Source organism: Hirundo rustica, chromosome 5, assembly GCF_015227805.2.
Source record: "Hirundo rustica isolate bHirRus1 chromosome 5, bHirRus1.pri.v3, whole genome shotgun sequence".
NCBI classification, from domain to species: domain Eukaryota; kingdom Metazoa; phylum Chordata; class Aves; order Passeriformes; family Hirundinidae; genus Hirundo; species Hirundo rustica.
This window is the reverse complement of record NC_053454.1, coordinates 35,955,572-35,976,551: the sequence shown is the minus strand read 5'-3', so window position 1 is coordinate 35,976,551 and position 20,980 is coordinate 35,955,572. Positions and strand designations below refer to the sequence as shown.

The 20,980-nt window shown below is 47.6% G+C and overlaps 1 protein-coding gene across 4 annotated transcripts in view; it reads left to right on the top strand.

The window, feature by feature from the left end:
• Positions 1–6,184: 6,184 nt before the first annotated feature.
• CXXC4 (CXXC finger protein 4) overlaps positions 6,185–20,980 on the top strand; it is a 163,974-nt gene continuing 149,178 nt past the window's right edge. The window contains exons 1-3 of one of the 4 annotated variants that reach the window (XR_005700808.2): positions 6,185–6,306; positions 6,462–6,538; positions 8,976–9,115. Coding sequence is in view for 2 of the 4 variants with exons in the window: in XM_040064339.1 (XP_039920273.1) it covers positions 9,145–9,950; positions 10,032–10,347 (1,122 nt within the window). In the remaining 2 variants the exon portion in view is untranslated. Of the gene's footprint in view, positions 6,307–6,461; positions 6,539–8,975; positions 9,116–9,135; positions 9,951–10,031; positions 10,348–20,980 lie in introns of those variants that run through there. The other 3 variants (XR_009207846.1, XM_040064340.1, XM_040064339.1) reach the window with 3 other exon arrangements.

Genomic DNA, 20,980 nt, shown 5'->3' with positions numbered 1-20,980 from the left:
CTGAAGCAGACACTACTTTTTCTTATGTTGTTTTATGAGGTACTGAAAAAGTTTGATGTATTTACTACTTTGGTTTCAGATGCTCTTCCAGACCAACAGAACCTGGAATAGTTTGATGTAGCTATCCGGGGCATCCCAGGGCTCAGCGGTACGAGCTTGATTTTTCATTGCTGTGTTTTACCAGAGGTGTTTGATCACAGTGATATGAAAACCTGCCATTAGATGACTGTCATTCATCTGAAGATGGTGTTAAATTGACAAAACTCTGCTTTTTAATTAGGTCTTTACTCTCCCCAATTTACTGAATTGTGAAAGTGGAACTAGCTCATCAGAAACTTACATACAGGCGTAAAGCAAAACCTGTCACTTCCAAGAAAAGTACCAGAATTCAAGAGGCAGCCAAGCCAAGGAGGTAGAACCTCCAGAATGTTTGCAAAGGTCACAGACTAAAGTGCTGGAAATCTAGAAGATGCCTGAGTTGAGCTTATCCATGAAATCCTTACTGTAACAGTTCTGTACATATGTCTGAATGCATACTAGTGTCTCCCCAGCATTGTTTCCTCATTTAGTCCCTGGTCCATTCTCAGCATCAGTCTTTTATTCCTTCACACAATTACCCCAGCTACACACAACCATATTCCAAAACTGGAATTCCAAATTCCCTATTTGTACAGGTTCTCTCTGTAATACCTATGTGCTTCTCAAGCATCAATGAGTCGGTCTCCATTCTCTGGGATATCTTCATTGCTTTGATAGTCTGATAAAAGAGATCACTAAATTTGAATACTCTATAGGTGATGCTGACCTTTTGCTACTGTCACAACACTTAGCAGTTCCAGTGCAGGTAATGTATCTACAGAAGGAATTCAAAGATCAGCCAGAATTAGACACTTCAGAGAATTTTCCCCTGTTGCACTTCTAGCAATTCTCTTGTGTGTGAACTAAGATTTCTTTCTTATAACTCAGAATTATGTGCAATTTGGCCAAATGAAGTATGTCCACGATGACCAAATTTCAAACTTTTTGCTTCTAAGTGCAAAGGCATTACAGCTCCTTAGAAAAGTAGTTCTTAGATAGTTATTATTTTAGCACAGAAAAATGTGTTAGTTAAGCATGAACTCTGGAAACCAGCTGAATGGTCTTACAGATTCAAACAGGGAACTTTTAGATCAAAGAGGTAAAACTTGACAAATGGAGAAATATCTGAAAATAAGGCCCAGAAGGAAAGAAATCTGTCAGGCATCCTGAACTAGCAGCAGCAATTCAAACCTTTCTCACTTTTTTTTTTTTTTTTTTTTTTTAATTTTTTTTTTTTTTTTTTATTTTTGGATATGCACACCCCAAAAAAACAAATAGAGTTTCTGAGTTTTCTTGAGTAGCTGCCCCAGAAGAGTGTACCATTTGGAAAAAAAAAAAAAAACCAAAACCAAAACCCCAAAAACAAACCAACCAACAAAAAACCAAACAAAACACACACCCCCCCCCCCCCCCCCCCCCCCCAACCAGAATGCAGCCTTAGCACTGAGGAGCCCAAAAGCTGATTAGGTGAACGAGCCCATGCTTACTGTGTACTGGCCAGGGATTGCTTATTCTAAAGACCCTTGTTAGTTGCTGGCAGACATCTCTGGCTTGACATTTAGATTCATACAGCATTCACAGGGTAAAAGCCACTCAAGTCCCCCTCCAATAATGGGTGGTTCTTAAGAACCATAAAGAAATTAAACTGTAGGACTGACATGGGCTGTCAATCACAGGAGCAAGACACCTGCAGGTACTAATTTGATCTGAGAAAATCCAGGTGGTTCTAGTAGCCAGCTGTTTGGACCCAGGTTTAAGAGTTCTCTATCTCTGTCCTGTCAGAGTCCCAGTGTCAAGACAATAAGGATCCCTGTGTGCTTTCTTTTTCCTGGGCACTGCTGTTTCTCATCTGGCAGCTTCCTATCAAATGCAGAGCTGCATTGTTGACTTGCATCGGTGACGGATTGAGCCTTCTGGGAGTCGGCATAATTGGAGATCAGGAATCTGGATTCCTGCCTAGGAAGCATCAGGAAAGCGTCTGTACCTGAGGCAGAATCAAGCCATATTCAAAGTAATGGGAATGTTTAAGCTGTGATAACTTTTAAAAAATTCCCTCTGCTACATTATTTTAGTAAATATTTGTAGGTGTCTGTAATAGGAGGTAATCACTGCATTTCCTTTCAAACTAAGAGGGTAGTTTTCAGTAATATTGGATGAAAGCGAGGAATTCAAATGGATGGGTTTAACCTGATTTTTGCTGGCAGATAGCACTTTTCAGCAGTTCTCTGGTGTCTTTTCTTGCAGCACACAAAAACTAGTTTGTGCCTTGTGTTTCCCTTTACCAATACAAGAACTCCACTGTAGCTGGCAAGCAGTGAAACATCCCCCTTTGCCAGGGAGCTGGGATGGGTTGCATGTGGAAATCAAGAGGGACAGGTATGAGGGAGGTGAAAAGGACATGTCTGGCTCCAATTATGAGAAGGAGGAATCACATGTAGGTGCCATCAGGAAGGTGAGCATATATAGAAGGAAGGAGGGTGCCTAATGCTGCTGTAAGTGACAGAGATGAACTGCAGCTCGAGAGGAGCGGGGTTTGGTATCATGGCAGTGCAAACAGACAGCTTTTAGGTTAGATTAGAGTCCAGGTCCCTGAGAGTCCATGAAATAATTTATAGCTCAAAGGATGTTAAAGAGTTATGAGGGATTGCAGGCAATGGAGTTCAGGTGTGCTGTTATAGCTGTGGATGGTGTACAAGACATTTCCCTGTTTCCACGTGTTTCTTGTATCAATGAAGTAAGAAAGAATTTGGTTTGGGAATTTTGATGAAACTTCTGCATCTCTTTTTTTTTTTTTTATTTACCTTCATCTAAGAAGGAATGGACCATACATTCAGAGTGCCCACAAGACTGGTGCTAGAAGAAAGGCTGTGCCAGAAATGTGTTTCTTCCTGAGAATAGAAAACAGCTGAGCCACTATTTCATCAAGGGATGCGGCACAGAGCTGGTAAAAGGACATGGTCCTGAATTTCCATTTCAAGGTGGGAAATTTCCTAATAAGAAAAGGAGGGGAGCAGAGGGAGCTATTTTTCCGGTCCCTATCCACAGATACTCTGTAATGAAGTCCCACACCCCAAGGTCAGCCTGCTCAGGATTTGTGAAACATGGACCACCCAGAGGAGAACCAAAGTTGCAGCATATCTGATTTAGAGCTCTTGGCCCCAGCAGAAGGGAACTCAACACAGCAATAGGGTCAGTCTAGCCCTGACAGTGGATCCATGAGCTTTAAGAGGCCTAGGACAGGGCTTAAGAAAGGAAAGAGTAATGATATTGGAAAACCCCAAACTGCAGCTCGCAGTCTAATGAACTGCTGAATTCCCCAAGGGCTTGCTTCACCTCCTTTTTCTATTTCTGGTACAATGCTTATAATACTTGATGGATCTGGTTTAGATTTACAGTGGTAAACTTGTAGATACACACTAGAGTCAGTAACAGAATGAACAAGAACTGAATGTGAATTTCAGTTTGTTTCCTTTTTTTTTGCAACTTTCTTTCAGAACAACAGCGATATTTACAAAGGCAGAGCAGCTCCCATGTTCCCATGTCACAATACTGCTCTAGCTGTGTTCCTGCTAAAAATTAAATAAGAATGGTTTCTGAACAAAGATCAGAGCCTGTGATTTTTAACTTTCTGTTGTTTCCATCAAAGCTCAGATTATGGTGAAAAGGATAATCTGGAATTGCTTTCTTAGGGCTCATCATGGGACAGTTGTAGCTACCTCGATAGACTCCAAACATAACAGTCCTCCTCAGCTCCCAGGCTGAGGGCAGGATGCAGGATAAACAGATTTGTATCCAAAACCAAAACAAAAACCAGAAATACCCCTCTTCCCCCCCCCACCCCCCCAAAAAAAACCCCACAAGCAAACAAGCAAAAGCCACCAAACTCTACTAAACAAAATGTTTCAGGGAAAAAAACCCCAAACATCTGAACTAGATCCCACACTTCTTCCTCAACACTAAAAAAGTGTACAACTTTCCAGGATGGAGTAGAAAGATTATATATAGCACTGCAATTTAATCCCCATGACAGTTAAAAAATACATGAAATGGTCTTCCTTATGCATGAGAAAAGATTATCAGAGTTTTCACCTTTTCCTCTTTTAGCTTATTAAAAATGTAACTCTTTCAAGAGTAATAAATTAAATCGGAAAGGATTGCTTAAGTGAGACACAGGTTGTGATTAAAGGAAGTTTGGAGTTCAGGAGAAGTCTGTGTTTGAAAAATGTCCTCAGTGTTTGGAGTATTGCATATGGCTTTTGACAACTAATTTGGGAGAAAAGTGGTATGGAATGAGCCTCAACAGGAAAAGCTCTTGTTTTTTGTCACTTTGTGACAATACTGAAACACCATTTCCCCTCATTTGTATTCTCTCTCCCCCCCAATAAGTTTGTGTTAAAATGTATCAAAACAGAAAAGACTTTGAAAAAAGGCAGCGGAACTGTCATAAAGTATGAAGGTAGCTAGTTGGGAGGTTATGCTTTATTATGTAAATCCATGTTTGGGGGTATTTTAAAATGCGTATGGTATAGTTAGATGCAGCTAATTAGCTAGATAAACTATACTGCTTCCAAATAAAGCGTACCAATCCATAACATAAATGCCAGGAGCATGACTCCTTGCAGATCTGTGATGTACCTGATTGACCAAAACTGTCCCTCATCTGCACCATTCTCACTTGATGGAGCATTAGCCACGAGGCTGCTGGTCCTTGCCGAACCCCACTGCTCAAATCCTCCTTGTCTTGCTGCTCCCGGGGAGAGGTTCCTGCAGTGCTCTCCCTTGGGTAATTCTGTAGAGTTGAGCACCCCGAGCTTGAATTCAGCTTGGAGCAGAAGGAAATAAAACTTCAGTCTGCACATAAATCCTTCATTTACTTACATATAAAACCAATGAAACAGTGCAATTTTCCCTTCTTTTTCTGTAAATTACAAACGGTTAAAATTATTTTCTTGGCAGAAACATCCATTTCTTAACTGCTTAGTGCCCACGCTGGCAGCAGCAGGCAGCAGCAATGGCTCTGTAAGTACCAGCGCTCGCTCTGGAGGTACCAAGAGGGGCTGGATGAAGAACTTGCGATGCATAATTTATTCAGTGAATATAGGCCCTCTTTTGTCCTTGCAAGAACTCCGGGGAAGGCAGGTGGGTTTGGTTGTTGCTTTTTTTTTTTTAAAGTTTGCTGAAATTCTTTAAGGAACTGTAGTGTGATCCCGTGTAGTACCTGTACGTCAGTGGCTTGTTAAGAGATGCGTTTCGATGTCGGCAGTTCAGGTGCGGGGTACGCGTGGCCCGCCCGGACAGGTGCCATGCACCTCCTGGGCTCTGGCACCTGCAAAGGGCAAATGTTGGGAAAGAACTTCTAGTGAGTGGCGAGACACTTGTGTAACATCCACGGTTCGGCTGGCTCCATTTCGCCTAAACATACCTGAAATCTGCAGCACCTCACGCGTCTGAAAAAAAATTACAGCGTGCGCGGGGGTTGGTAGTCATTAGAGATCTGCGAACGCGCGTGAAAAATGACATGCTGCGTGGCCGTGCGCTGACTGGGGCACCGTTCCGCCGCTCCAGCCCGCCGGGCCGGGCCGGCGGGGGGTACCGCCGCTCCCCTCCGCAAACTTCCCGGGGCACAAAGTTTGCCGGCAGTTCCCCTCCCGCCCGCGGGGAGGGTGACGGGGCGCAGCGCGGGGGGCGCGCCCTCCCCTCCCCTCCCCTCTGCGGCGCGGCGCGGCCCCGCCCCGCCGGCAGCCCCGCACCGGGCGGCCGCGGCCGCAGCGCCCCCGCCGCGGGAGGGGAGCGCAGGAGGCGGCGGCGGGGGCGGCCCCCGCGCCGCGCCGCGGCCCGTGCGCGCCGCTCGGCGGCGGCCTCGGCGGCGACGGCGGCGGGCGTCCGCATCCCTGCGTCCTCCCGGCGCGCTCCCTCACCTCGGCGGCGATCGCCTCCCGCCCGCCCCCGCCCTCCCCTCCCCCGCAGCGCCACACGCGCACGCACTCCCGGCGCTGTGTGCGAGGGCGGGCGCCGGGAGACGGGCGGCGAGCAGCGCGCCGGCAGAGGAGACCACCGCGCACACGCACACACACACAGACGCACACACATACACGCACACTCCCTCCCGCCCGCCCTCCCTCTGTGCCTGCTCCTTCCTCGCCCCCCGCCGCCTCCCCTGCTCCCCCCTCCTCCTCCTTTCTCTGCAACGAGCGAGAGAGGGAGAGGGGGGAAAAAAGCCACTTACAGGTATTTGTTTAGTGGATCGGCGGCTTAATTTATCCCCCCCGCCCCCCCCACCTTCCCCACCGCCCCTCGCAGTTTGTTTACAAGTATCAAAGTTGTAATTGAGGAGCTGCCAAGGCACATCTGGATATTTTTCTTCTTCTTCTTCTTTGTGTTAGGGACTGATGTGCAACTAATTAAAGGCAGACAGGCTGATAGCGTCTGCACACTCAAGCCCCCCCAAATAAAGAGCCTGGTAAGTGACTGGTTTGCTTTCCCCCCTCATCTTTTCTCCCCTTATTCTTTCCGGGATTTTTTTTTTTTTTTTTTTTTTGGGGGGGGGGGGTGGTGTGTGTTGTGTGTGTGTGTGCTTTTGGGTTTTAGTTGTGGGGGGTTTTTTTAGCGGGGTGGTTTGTTTGGGTTTTTTAAATTTTGTGGGTTTGTCGGGGGCTCTTTCTTTTCTGTTGTTCTTGTCCTCTGGGATCGTAAAAGTAGATTAATGCTAGACTTGGGCAATAAAAGGCGTAGCTATATTAATTTATTAATTAATCTGCACCCGCCCCTCCTCCTGAATGTTAAATATGACCTTTGATCTCTCTGTCTTTGGCAGAGCAGACATGCAATATTGAACATGTACGGTCACATTTAGCTTAAGCAGGGACAGAATCCCAAAGCCCGGCTAGCAATTTCTATTTATTTATTTCATTCGTGGAAAAGAGGGCGATAGTTAGAGGGGGAGGGAAATCAATAACTGCGTCTCGGGTACCCTTTTCATGCTCCGGAGATGCATCGATTAAACAATAATGACCCGGTTGGTGGGCACCATCATTTTCTCGCTGCTGGTGGCAATAAAGCCTGAGAGGGGATCGCGGAGAGAGAAAAGGTAGCCAGCGAGGGAAGGTTTTGTGGGGAGAAGCCAGTTTAATGCTGGGTGAAATAGGGCAAGAAGACGCATATGACTTCTGGCGTAAAAGGCTGAACGCTAACATTTTATTCCTTACCAGATGCGTGGCTTTCGTACACATGGCTGGCAAAACTAGTTTTATTGAGTAGTTGTAATCGAGGACATGGAGCTAGGTTTTCCTTTCTGGAAACGAGAAAGGTGTTTTTTGGGTGTTTTTGTTTTTGTTTTTGTTTTTTCTTTTGCTGTAAGCAAATCCTTCGCATCCCTCCACAAGACGACGCTTAGCCTAGAGCTTTCCGGGGCAGCCTTTGTATTGCCACTAGACCTCTGAAGGCAGCGAGAGTCTGGGTTTTTCCCTGACGTGGAAACACAGAGGTGGCTCCTGCGAGCTCGGGGTCGTCTTTTTTTTTTTTTTTTTTTTTTTTTTTTTTCCCCGACGGAAAGACGCCCGCCAGTCCCCAGTGCAGCCGGGGGTGAGGTTCCTTCTGTAGATTTACGGTCCCTTCATCTGGATTTGTTTACATAAAGCCCGCTTTCAGTGCACAGCGTTGGGAGAAGACGAAGTTTTTGCACTCGGTAGGTTGGGCTGCAAACAGTTCATTAATCTAATTATGATCGTAATTACCGTAATTGATAACCATTTTGAACTAAACATACCGGAGTCTGGAAACTAGACGTAGCCCCACGAGTGCCTCACGAGTGAGCGTTTCTGATAGCCTTGCATCAGAAAAGATGCTGGAAATATCTGAACTATTCAGGTAGAGCATCTAGAAAACAAAGAGGCAGTGTTCGTAAACTGAGGGCTTTTTAAGTTATGCTTATGTTTTGCTTTAGTTCGCGCAGGCTGCCATAATATACCTTCCTCATTACCTTGAACTAAAATACCCCCCTTCACCTCCCTGAGGGAGAGAGGGGGCGGCGGGAAATTAAACGGACGCCGTGTCCTTAGCCCCCTCCTAAACTTTCCTAGTCTGAAGCAGAAAGCCATCTTTCTCCGATAAGGGCTAGTTCAGCAGGTACAGAGACGTGCCCTCCGGAGCGTTCCTGGGCTGTGAAGCCCCCTGCCCCGCGGCGCCCACAGAGGGGCTGTCCCCGTCTCGGTGTGTGTGTCCCCAGCCCTCCCTGCGCAGCCCGCGGCGGCGGTGGCGGGGAATCCTCCCCGAGAGGCTGGGATAAATACTCCGTCGTTAGTACAGCTGCAGGCGCCGGGATCACAGGCTGTGAAATTGCTTAAGATTTTTTTTTTTTTTTTTTTTTTTAACCTAGCCCCGTGCCCCCCTCGGCCTGCAGGCGAGACCCCCCGTACCCGGAGGCGGCGGGGGTGGGGGGTGCCGGGGGAGCCGGTGCGGCCGCAACCAGCGCCCGGCGGAGCCAGCTGTGCCGGCAGGCAGCTAATGACCGCCGGGCTCAGAAGGACACCGTGGCAGCTGGCGGCTCCCTCCCCCACCTCCCTCTTTTTTCCTTTTTTTTTTTTTTTTTTTTTTTTTTTTTTTTTTTTTCCCTAATTCCTTTTATTTATTTTCCCTCCCGCCCTTTCTCCCTGCCTTTTCATTTTCCCCGGTGCTGGTAGGCGGGCAGCTCCCGGCCCCGGTGTCGTGTCCCCCGCCTCCACGTTGTCCCGGCATCGGGTTTGCTCCACCCGGGCCGGCGCTTGGAGCCCTCTGCCCGCGGGTACGGCGGCGTGTGCCCCCCACCCGTGTGTGCTCCCCCTCCCCCGGGGTGGCCGTGGACGGCCGTGAGCGCCCCCCGCGCGCGCGCATCCCCTTGGAAATGACTTTTTGTGTTTCAGCTGCGGCGGCTCCCGTGAGGATGCCGGAGGAACGGCTGCCCGGCCAAGCACCGACCGCGGGGATGCGTCCGGAGGAGGATTAAGAGACCCTCCCCCCCCCGTCCCTGTCCCCTAGCCCCCCTATCCCGTCCCTTCCCGCCGCCCCCCCCCTCCTCCCCGCCCGGCCACCATGAACACCAACGTGTGCGTGGAGAGCGGCCCCAACCCCGAGGCGCCGGGGCTGCCCAAGGACAGCCACCTGCCCGAGGGGGCCCTCAATAGCCTTGTGGATTACAACTCGGAGATGGAGAGGTACCGCTCCTTCGCCACCTTCTACAAGACCAACGGCGGCGCCTTCCCGCAGGCGGCCAAGATCGCCCGCATCACCACCCCCATCTTCCCCAGCGCGGCCGCCGCCGCCGCCGCCCGCATCGGCATGTCCCCCTGGAACTGCGACACCGCCACGGCGGCCGCCGCCACCGCCATGCTCTGGGGCAGCGGCGGCGGCGGCGGCGCGGCGGGCGGCGCGAGGAAACCCTCCTCCTCCTCCTCCTCCGCCGCCGCCGCCGCCGCCTCCGCGGCCGCCGCCGCCGCCTCCTCGCTGCACGCCGGCAGGGGCGGCATGCACCACCGGAGCGACTCGCAGCGGCTGGGCAAGCCCGGCTGCCCGCCGGCCGAGCAGCCCGCCCTGCCCATGGCCAACGGCAACTTCCTTTCCACCCTCGCCCCCGAGCACTGCCGGCCGCTGGCCGGCGAGTGCATGAACAAGCTCAAGTGCGGCGCCGCCGAAGCCGAGATCATGAACCTCCCCGACCGCGTCGGCACCTTCTCGGCCATCCCGGCGCTGGGCGGCCTCTCCCTGCCCCCCGGGGTCATCGTCATGACGGCCCTGCACTCCCCCGCCGCGGCCTCGGCCGCCGTCACAGACAGCGCCTTCCAGATCGCCAACCTGGCGGACTGCCCGCAGAGCCACGCCTCGGCCTCGCCCGCCTCCGCCCTGGGCGCCGCCGCCGGCGCGGGGGGCGGCGGAGGCGGCGGCGGCGGAGGCGGAGGGGGGGCCGGCGGCACCGGCGGCGGGGCCGGGGCCGGGGCGGGTAACCCCGCCAAGAAGAAGCGGAAACGCTGCGGGGTGTGCGTGCCCTGCAAGCGGCTCATCAACTGTGGAGTCTGCAGCAGTTGCAGGAACCGCAAAACGGGACACCAGATCTGCAAATTTAGGAAATGTGAAGAGCTTAAGAAAAAACCGGGCACTTCGTTAGAGGTCAGAGGAGATGATTTCTTTTTCCCCAGCCTCCCGCCGTCCCTCCTCAACCCCCTGCCCCCGCCCCTCCAGTGCTTCTTGTCTAGCTTCAAGATGCAGCATCCCTTCTCCGAGGCCTCCTTCAGGCTCTGAGGGAGCCCCCGCCGCGGGCGCGGCTCCCCGCGGTGCGGCCCCGCCGCCCGCCCCTCTCCGCCCCGCAGGGAAGAGAAACGCCGCCTCCCGCGGCGCCCCGCCGAGCCGGGCACCGGCCGCTGGCCCCCGGCCCCGGGCCGAGGAGGGACGGCCGCGGGGCGCCGGCCCCCGCCCCGCCAGCTCGTGGCCCTTACAGAACGAAGCTAACCTGGTTTACCTGCCGTGCTGTTTCCATAAGACTGCTAGCTCTCTGGTTCCTTTTTCTTATTTTCTTTTTATTTCTCTCTCTCCCCCTCTTTTTTTTTTTTTTATTATTTTTACTATTAACGGCAATCATGACGATTCGGGACAGTTTAAAGGAACGGGGAGGTGGGAAAGGGAAAGTTTAACTGAACACCAGGCTCTTGCTGTCAGAAGTTCAGGGAAAGCAATGGCAAGTCCACCTCCAGGTTGGTTGGTAGCAGTTTGTCCCAAACAGACAACGGGCCATGGAGCCCAGTAGCAGGTGAAGCGTACCCAAGTGATCTCTTTGGCAATGTCTTTTATGAAATAACATGCTCGTGGTGTATTAAACACAATGGAAGAATAGCACAGGTACGACTGAACTGATTTCTGACCTAACTGTATGTATGGTTATTTTTACAACATTTCCTTGGAACTGGCAATGTATTGTGTTCCCCAAAGCTGTAACAACAGGTTTTCAGATTTGCTAGACGTACAAGAGACAGGCAGATCCTGTGTCGCAGGCATTTCGGTTATTGTATTGGGTATGACAGACAATAGGAACCAAAATACACAACCGTGAGGAAAATGGCAATTGGATGGTATCATTAGGGGAAGGAAACAAGTGAGAGGAAAGACTAGTAATCATACTTAATTCCTTGTCATTATTAAAATTATAGTGTTGCTTGTTTGACACACATCTCAGATGCATCTGAAGGTGTCGGGGATGATGGATTTAGTACAGAGAAGTAGTGTGTGGTGGGTGACACCAAGATTTGTAGTCACAGAAATCAGCAACTAAGCGAGAAATTGTAACTTCCCTCTGTGTGTGTGTGCGCGCGCCTGTGTGTGTTTGCATAGTGGTTTATTCCCTTGCTCATTGCTTGCAGGAGCTCACTCCAAGACGAGATGGGATGAGGGATTCCAGGGAAAAAGCAACACTTAGAGCCAATTAATTTGTTCTGCGTTAAATAAATTGAGATAATAGTGTTGGTATTGACACTGCCATGGGACAAAAGCAACATTTGGGGGTTAACTGACATTTGGCTGATAGCATTAACTCTTTCGTAACCAGCCTCATCAAAACAGCTAATTAATTCCTTCTGGCAAGAGTGAACTGTCCTTGCTGAAAGTTTAATTTGTGGCTCTGTATCCTTTAGCTCTTTTTTTGTGAATGGTGACCCAGCATTGCTAACACAAAAACCAGGATGGACTTCCCAGGGGATAGAAACTAGACTGGGTTTTCAGGTCTTGTTTTTCTCAATAGTATGCCTTTGTTGGTTTTGTAGGAAGTTTGCAACAAGGATCGTTAACGCCCTGGTCTGTTAATGCTGAGTACAGCCTAAAAGAGACTCCCTGAACCAGAGGGGTGGAGAATTCCCCCCAGAAGACCCAGCACTGAGAGTGCCTTTGTGTGCCAGGTTCCCTCATTAGGCTTGCAAACCAGGGTGCTGCTGGGATTTAATGTTTGTGATAAATGATACGTTCTGATGGTTTATCGATTTGTGCAGAAAGTGAGTTATCTCTGGCAGAAACGAATTTGTACATTATCAGATCTTCCTATGGGTTTGTGTGCATCTCTGAGCACATTTCCAGAACTTCCTTTCTCCTGATAAAGGTGTTCAGTAGTGTTAAAGTCTTTTCAGGCATGCTGTGAAAATGCCTCCCGTTAAAATTGTTTAACCACTGTGACTAGTAAAACCCATGGTTTAATTAGCCATTTGTGCACTCTCATAACCACCTGCCTTCACCTCTTTTCTTCATTCTCTCTTTTCCCTCCTTGCTCTCTCCTGTTTGTGCTCCATCAGATACATAAACACAGAAGCTCCTCTGCTGCTGTACTGTGACTCGAAGGAAACAGGTTTTTCTTTCCAGCTGTGCAGATGTCAGTAAGGCATCACTTTTCTGCAGGTCGTGACCTATCACAACATTTTGTCACAGGATGTGGCTAATTTCTTTACATAAGCGTGGTTTGTTTGTAGGAGAGGAAGAATAACTTATTTATATGGCTGTTTTCTTTATGTCTTCTTTCTTCTTTATAAAAAAATTTACATTAACTAATAAAGTGACAGAAGGGCTGCCTACAGCACAGGTGCAGCAGCAGTGCTCTGGCTGTACAGCCACCAGCTGGAAGGGTGTCAGAGGGTGACAGGGCCACCATGAGGGCCCTGCGGCAGCGGTGTTGGTGTTGGGGGTGGGAAAGGGCAGCCTCCTGGCAGAGTGAGTGGCTGGAGCGACTCATTTGGCCCGTGCTCCCAGGGAATCCACCGCTCTGAATGTGGGATCCCCTGGCACCTCGGTAGGCACGCTCCCGTGGATATGCATCAAGGATTGAGGGGCTCACACTCCACTACGTGCTTAGATGATTCGTGAATTGTGCTCAACAGTGGCTGCAAAGTGCAGGGGTGATTTACGGCAGGGGGTGGAACCATGTTTAAAAACAAATGAAAAATTAGAAAAATACCAATAAACCGTAAACTGGCTGATCCCACAGAAACTATTCTCTCTTTTCCCTTTAAATCTCTTCTACTGGTGCAATGAAGGAATAGGATATAACTCTCAAAGTTAGTATATGGAGTTGAAGACAGATTCACGTGAATGCTTTCCAGTTCCTGACCCTTGCATTTTTCATGGAATGCTTCTCGCCCAATATATATTTTTTTTAAATACTTGAATTATTTTTTCCTACTTTTCTTGTACTGTTTTCACATTAAAAGTGTCCCAATGCTCTAGTATTTTTCATAGAATGTTATTATTACTAGGAAATTTTATGTACGGCAATAATAAATCTATAAAAATCAGATTGACGTCACGTTGCATGCTGCCTACTTGTGTATGTATACTCTGTGTTCATTCAGGTTTACAATCGGTTTAAAGAGACATAGTCTTTATTTACCCGTAGAGACTACTTATTTTCCTCTGATTGGTGGACATGTCTGTAACCTCTGCTGCAGGTTGTGAAGATTAGGTGCCTGACAGTAGTTTACATCCTTCTCTCTTTTAAGTGAACCCCATTCAATGTATGAATCTCAGTTGCCCCGGTGCTCATTTTCATTAGCATGACAGCAAGTTCAGGCAGAGAGGCTGACTTGCATTGGCAGGGGCTGAAGGGTCCTGCCAAATGTGAACTATCAGCTGTTTAGGCATGCTGTCATCGTAGCGGGCACCACTTGCTCCCTTCGTAACAACCCAGCTAATTGATATGTGCGCTATTAAAGTGAGCATTTGCATACCAACCTGATTGAGTCAATACCAGCCTCCAAGTCTGAGGCACTTCGCTGAGCCGAGCTTCAAGCCAGTGGGACTTTGAGATGGCCTTCTCCAGGGATGGGTTGTGATGATTGATTTCAGCAGGAACGGCATCTGATCCTGAAAGTCTTAACACCATATGGCATTGCCACGGGGGAGAGAGGCTGCGCTGGCAACCTCCGAACTTGCACTACGTGTTGCGGTAGCGCGTGCGAGCACTGTTAAGGGAAGACTGCTGAGCTCTGTGGATAGGGGTCAATTAGTAGGGGCCTCAGAGGAAGCAATTTCCCCGCTGTCTATCTGGCTTTAAATTACATGCACAAGTTAAGTGACGGCATGATGGAATTGAGCAGTGGTGAGGGGGAACTGTAAAGTCTGATAAGAAGCAGGCGGCTAACACGATCCAATGGGCTAACTGGAAGGTGGAAAGAAAGACCACCTTGTAGCTCATGTTGCCGTTCATCACTAAACATCAGCAGTGCTGCTGTATGACAGCTGCTGTCTCTCCTGCCTGCCACTGCCTCATAGCCCTCCATCCGGCCGAGGCTCCCTGTGTGCATGTGTTAAATGCTTTGCAAAAGGGCAAAAACGCAGTCCTTGTTCCTGGGAGTTTATAGCTGGAGCAAGAGCTGCGGTCTGCTCTGAGTGCAATTCACATTGGCATTGGCTGCAAAGCCCTGATCAGACCTGAGTGCTGTTTTTTTTCCCCTTTCCTCCTCATTTGTGCCCCTGGTGCTCTGCCAAGGTTCTCTTGTTCTTTTGTTCCCAGGCCTTAGCCTGCAGGGACTCTGCCTGGTGCTGGAACTGGCTGCTAGCACCATAAGAGAGCCCTCACTGGGTGACTATGATGCTCTTGCTTGGGTTTTCCAATATGGTGCATGATTCTGATGTGACAGTGTGAGCAGGGAGGGGAGGAAGTGAGAGGCAGGGCAAGATCTGACCTCTATGGAACATTTTGCCATGAGGTTTTGTCACTTTCATTAAGTTGCTGCATGTCTGGGACAAACATACGTTCAATTATGAGTTTTCCTTTTTGACCTCTGGAGGTTCTTGGGGCCTCCTGCTGCCTCCTCCAGTAGAGACCAGAGCAGCTACATCTTTGCTCGCCAGTGCTTGATCTCTGCTGCTCAGAAATCTCCTTGGAGGGAGTTGACCTGCATTAGGTTCATGTCTTGCAAGGCAAGAACGTGCTGCAGTTGGTGGGAGTCATGGGGTGGAGGAATATGTTTGGAGCCCAGACGAGACAAACTTTTGGTCTCCTTGAAGTTCTGGCAGATCACTGAGTGCAAGTGATTTCCTCTGAAATGTGATTGGACGGTGCCTGGTTTACCGTTTTGTATGCTATAGTTTCCCTTTCCTCGTGTGATACTTGCAAAGCAGAGAAGGTGCCCAAACCCCATGGCATTACTGTCCAGTTTAAATGGCTCCCTGATACACTGCGCATACTGTTGTTAAGGGGGGGCAAAAGTAAAGTTGCTCCTGCATAAGAAAATCTCTTAATGGTGGGATTTGGTACTGAACTGGACAGAATTTCAAGAAATTCTGCAGAACTGTAGGTCAGTAAAGGACCTAACAGCCACTTTCATACAAACACCGCTCTCTGCTTGCATTGAGAATTCCTTGCTTTAAATCAATGAACTATGATGTTTTGCTAGTGAAATTGTCCATATGGTAAGAGAGGTTAACTGGTTGTGGTGGTTCTGAATTTTGATTGCACTCAGTTCTTTGCATGGTTTTCTAAGTATTAGTATAAGTTATGCACTTGGGGCATCAAAATTGTGTGCCAGACTCCGGATTTCAGTGTTGTGACCAGTTAGTCTATTTTTTTAAGCTAACATAATGAAATCTCTATGTATTGTTTAGGCTGGGCAAGCTGCATGTGTCATGGGAAAGATTATGAATGAGGGTGGTTTGGGGGGGTTTTGAGCAGTAAATAGCATAATGTCTTATTTTTTCCCTTTTTTTTTTTTTTTTTTTTTTTTTTTTTTTTTTTTTTTTTTTTTTTTTTTTTTTTTCCCCCTCCCAAATCATCTAGGTGACTTTGAACTAGATATTTCATTTAGAGGTACATAAAACCATAATGACTTGGAGTCTTATGCCAGCTACAGGATGTTTGGAAAATCTTTTCCAATTTTGTGTTTGTACAAATTGTTGTAGACTATACACATCATGCCTGATTCATATAGGGAGGCTTTGTTTAAGCTGGTAGATATGTGAATGTCATGTTTCATACCACTGATTGTGGGTGGGTAACAGCAAGGAACAGTCTCAATTTTTTTGTCCGCTTGTTCATGTATGTTCATTTTATCAGATTTTGTTGTCACTTTCCATGCAATTCTGTTTGCTAAATGCACACCTAACACCTTTACTGAAGTCAGGGAAGACCTTACTCACTTGGAGAATGGATTAGGATGTCAGCAAGCAATCCTGTAGTACTGGGGAAAGAAAAGGAACAGAAACTTTTTTTTTTTTTTTTCCCAGAAAGCAACATCCTGGTACTGCTTTTCTGCTTTTTGGGTTTTCAAAGAAAACTGCCCCCAGAGTAAAAAAAAAAAGGTTGATATTAATTTCTGTGTCATGCATTTATGCAATTATGGCAATGACTAAGAAAGAACAGGTCTTTTCCAAATACCCTAAAATTTTGTATTGTTAAAAAGAAAACTAGTAGTCTTCCAACTCTTGACATGCATATACTGTAAGGGTTAGGCTTGGTGAAATAATTCTAAGGAGGCAAACCTAGGATGTATACCTTAAAGACTCATCAAATACAGCATAATCCTTTTGATCACCAGTTGCAATGGGAAATGGCTGCTGCTTGCATTGGAAAAGGCTTTAACATAAGCTTTTTGGATGTACTCAAGCGAGTTGGGAGCAATAAGTAACTTGTGCCACTGTAGCCTTGGTGGCTAATAATTCCTAAGCCACCAACTATGTGCTTAAAAACTGGCAGCAGACACCATGTCTCCTGAGGAGTACCACCACCCAGGGAAAGCATTTCTCTGCTTCTGTAGTGTCTGTGTTTTTGATAGCTCGTCTGCTTGGATGATTGTACTGAACCACAATGTCTTGAAGCATGCGGTTTTCTTTGACACTTTTTTTGCTGCTTGAGAGCCCTGACTGCATGTCTGCCTTCTCTCTTCTTTTGGGTACTTTTATTGTTTTCCACAGTCGTGTGTTGTTCAGTCACATGCAAACACCTGTCCTGAAATTGAATTACTCTGCGGTGTAATCTAAAGTCATCCCCCATTTCAGCATCCTGTGCTTTCGGTTGTGTGTTGAGTTATGTTGCACCATACTTCAGATGCAACAGCCATTTAATAATATTGAAGCCTTAGCTCTGCAGGGGCTAAAAAGATCCCAGCAGGCTTGTTAACTTCTACTCTCAGACATTATGGGAAATATTTTCTTTTCCCTGGAACTCTTCGGCATCCTCTTAATTAACACTATAAAAATCCATAGCCAGGTATGCGTGAAGCCTGTTTAATTTTTTGCAGTTTTCCAGAGTTTCTCTGTTCCTTCCTATTTAACCAGACAGTGGTGCCAAGTGAGATATGAGAATGTAAAAGGAATAAAGGCATCATGGGTCATGCTGGATACTGTGTTCTTGACGGGCAGCATACTCATCAAGTGCCTTTCCCGTACTCACCATAGGAACTTATTTCTTCCTACTCTACTCAGTATTTTTCTTTACCTCAGTCTCTGAAGTGTTGGGCATTTTAAAACCTTGCACCTCTCCTTTCTCAGGACAGTATTCTTTTTTGCTCCAGACTGCTGTGGTCATGGTGTCTGTTGTACTTCTACGTAAGAGCCACTTTAGCTGGTATCAGACTTCATTTGACTAGCAGTTATCTTTCTATATATTTGACTAAGAAGCTATCTATGACAGAGATGAGTGAGATTATTCACTGGTTTAGGGAGTGGAGAAGCAGTATTAAAATTTGAGGTGGAAAGAAGAACTTAATAGATACTGGAAAATGGAGTAAATCCAAGGGCGTTCAGGATGGATATATCACCTAAGATGAGGGCAGAGGAGGAGGAAAGAAGAGCTGCAGAGTGCTCAGAGGATTCCAGAGTGGCTGAGGATTGGTTATAATGTGTGAAGCCTCAGTGAGGGAGTGCCTGCTCCTCTACAGGGTGATTCAGTTACCATGGGACAGACTGCGCACTGAAGGGTGCAGTGGTAGGGTGAAGGTGCAGTGACATCTCCCTTCCTGAGAAGAGCACGACATGTATTTGCTGCTATGAGTAATAAATTAGTATTCAGGTGAGGCAATTGAAGAGCTCACCGGTAACCATCTTCCCAAAACTTCTGCAGGGGAAGGCCAAGATTTCACAGTGCTGAGGGGAACCTTGATGAGGGTAAGCAGGGCTTTCCCCATAGCTCTTGTTGATATCATAAAGCAGTTTCTTTTAATTAATTTTTAAAAATTGACTGGAGTGTATGGAGAGAATCTTGGATATCACGGTGAGCATTTGGTATGGGTGGAGTCTTGTCATCCAAACAAGTTGTTCAAGGGGTAAGAAAATGATAAAGGCATATATACAGAAAAGCCAACAGATGTGAAAGAGAGCAGGGAAGCTTGCAAAGGAGAGGCTGAAAATGATTTCTTGCATGAGGACTTCTTGGCCTTAAACATTTCTTTGGTGGTGTGTACTGTCTCTCCTAGGAAAGCTGGAGCATGATGACAGCATATCAGTTTGGCACTATGTTAACACAAAGGGTTTGTCCCATTGTCATGAAAAAAATACCCCAAAACAACTGCAGTTCAGTAACACCAGTCCTTCTGCACATCCTAACTGTGGTGGGGGATTGGAGATTGGGTGCAGCAGCCTTGGCAGTTACAGGCTTGGAAGAGAGCTGAAGGGCTCTCAGAGTCTGTGTAGAAGCTACAAGGAGGGCAGAGCAAGAGGCAATTAAAAGAGGCTGGAAACAGAAAAGGAGAGGCAAGAAATTTACATTCTTAAATATGTGATCTCCAAAGCAAGTAGTATTACTGAAAAAAAGGCTTTTAGTTTTAGAGTGAACAAAACAGGAGAAAAACATATTTGGAAGGGTTGTGTGACCCACATGGCAGGGGTTGAGAGAGGACTCAATGACACCATCTTAGTAATGTAAAACCCATTCCCTCTAAATCACCCATTCATCTGAGCTCTGGGAGGTGGTGAAATGGTTGGCTGGTTGCTTGGAAGCTGATGTAGAGTAATTGTAGGTAAAAGTCCAGTGGAGGTCACAGTGTCCTGAAAATAATTAGTGAGAGGTGTCTTAATTGTCATCCTTGCAAATTTCAGAAGACACACCTGGGAAAGAATGGGATTCAAAACCATTTACAATATATTAATGTTTCCTTCACCAGTCAGGAATTGTGGTGATCAGTTGTATAAAAGTTTGTGTTGCTGCTCCTCTTCCTGCATTGAGTCAGACAATACATGGTGCTGACCCTGATGCTTGGCTACAAGAGAGCCAAACTGGCACCTGTGATGAATCTTAGGCATTGGCTGATTATACTCCCTCAGCTCATATACAAAGTGCTGCATTTGAGTGATGTATTTCTCCTTCCTTCCTTTTTTTTTTTTTTTTTTTTTTTTTTTTTTTTTTTTTTTTTTTTGCAAGCTTTGCAGAAAAAGAAACAAGCAAGCAGAGACCAAGAATTTAATGGATGTATTTTTCACTGACTCTTTTATCAACAGCATATGAAAAATCCCAAAGGACAGAAACAGTTAGCTAACCAATGAGGCATCATAGCTGATTTTAGGTTCCATGCAGGAGAAAAAGATACTGAAGCCCAGCAGCTCAAGGGGGAAGAGATTTATATTTAGGTTTGGTACTGAGAAACGTGCCTCTCTTCTGCTTGGAGACCAGTCTGTAAGAGATTACTGTACCCCAGGGTGGGAATTTGGAGGATGATAGAGATGTCAGCCTGTGAGTGCAAAGACTTGTACCACTAGATGATGAACCAGCAGGGATTTCTCATTAATGGAATGAATGTTAACAAGAATAATTCTGTTTTGTGAGCTGGTGTGTGTGTGAAGGATAAATGATAGGGGCTGATGGATGGTCTTCACAGAGATTTGATTAGGGAGAAGGTGAATGGCAGTGTGTGTGAGAGAGAGGGGGAGGTGTATGCAGGTGGTACATCCATTGCAGTAAGGCAGGCACACTTCTAGTTGATAATGTCTGACAGAGAAGTCAGCAGAAGTAACCAGCAGAAGTAACAGTTCCTAGGCAAAAGCAGAAGCTGAGCACTGGTGTGGATATTTCATTTTTAGCGTCTTGTGCATTGTAAAGTCTTGGGTTTTATGTTGCACGGTGGTAACAAACCTGTATCCAAGATTTTCTCTATAAAACTTTTGTCAGTAACAGAGCTTTCTGCTAATAAAGCACTTGACTATTGATATTAATTCCCACAGTCAGTAGGGGAGCACTGAATGACACCTTTTCTGACTTGCTTAGCATCATTTTTGCTCTAAAGTAACACTCTTAAAGCTTATATGAGCTCTTCCCAGTTCCTGAAAAAGCAGGAGATAGGCCAGACCTACTGGTTGAGAGGCCAAGCAGGCAGAACCAACAGAAACGACCCCTCATCCTGCCTGAGGCCTTCATATGCTGCTGGAATGCAAATAATAAATGAATAAAGGAAAATAGTAACATAAGCCGAGTAGGCGCTCCAGCAGACTTAGCAGCTCCACCCTCAGGTACAGGGGTAGCTGAAAAAGTGAAGGAACTGCATGAACTGCTCAAGAGGGATGTAGAAATAGGGAAAGAAAGTGAATCCCTTTGACAGTGGGATGTGGGAGACCCCTAACCCGAAAAGCCCAACCTCTGATATCTTCCCCGCTGCCTTTGCCAGGAAGCCATTAGGAGCCCCCGCCTGCGGCCGGAGTGTGGCCAGCTGGAGCTGAGCGGCAGGCTGGCAGGTGGCAGGAGGAGTTCCCGGCCCGGCTGGCCCGCCGCTGCCAGCCCCGCCTGCGGGATGCCAGGCGCGGGGGAGCCGGCGGCCAAGCCGCGCTCCCCTCGGGAGCGAGCGAGACGGCAGAGGTGGAGACTTGGCTCCGTCCCTCGGCTCGCTGGCCAAAAGGGCTGCGCTGGCACAAGGGAGGGAGTGTGCTGGAATTCGTCCACAGCCGGCTACTCCCAGCCTGGGAGGAAATGGGCAGAGATGCG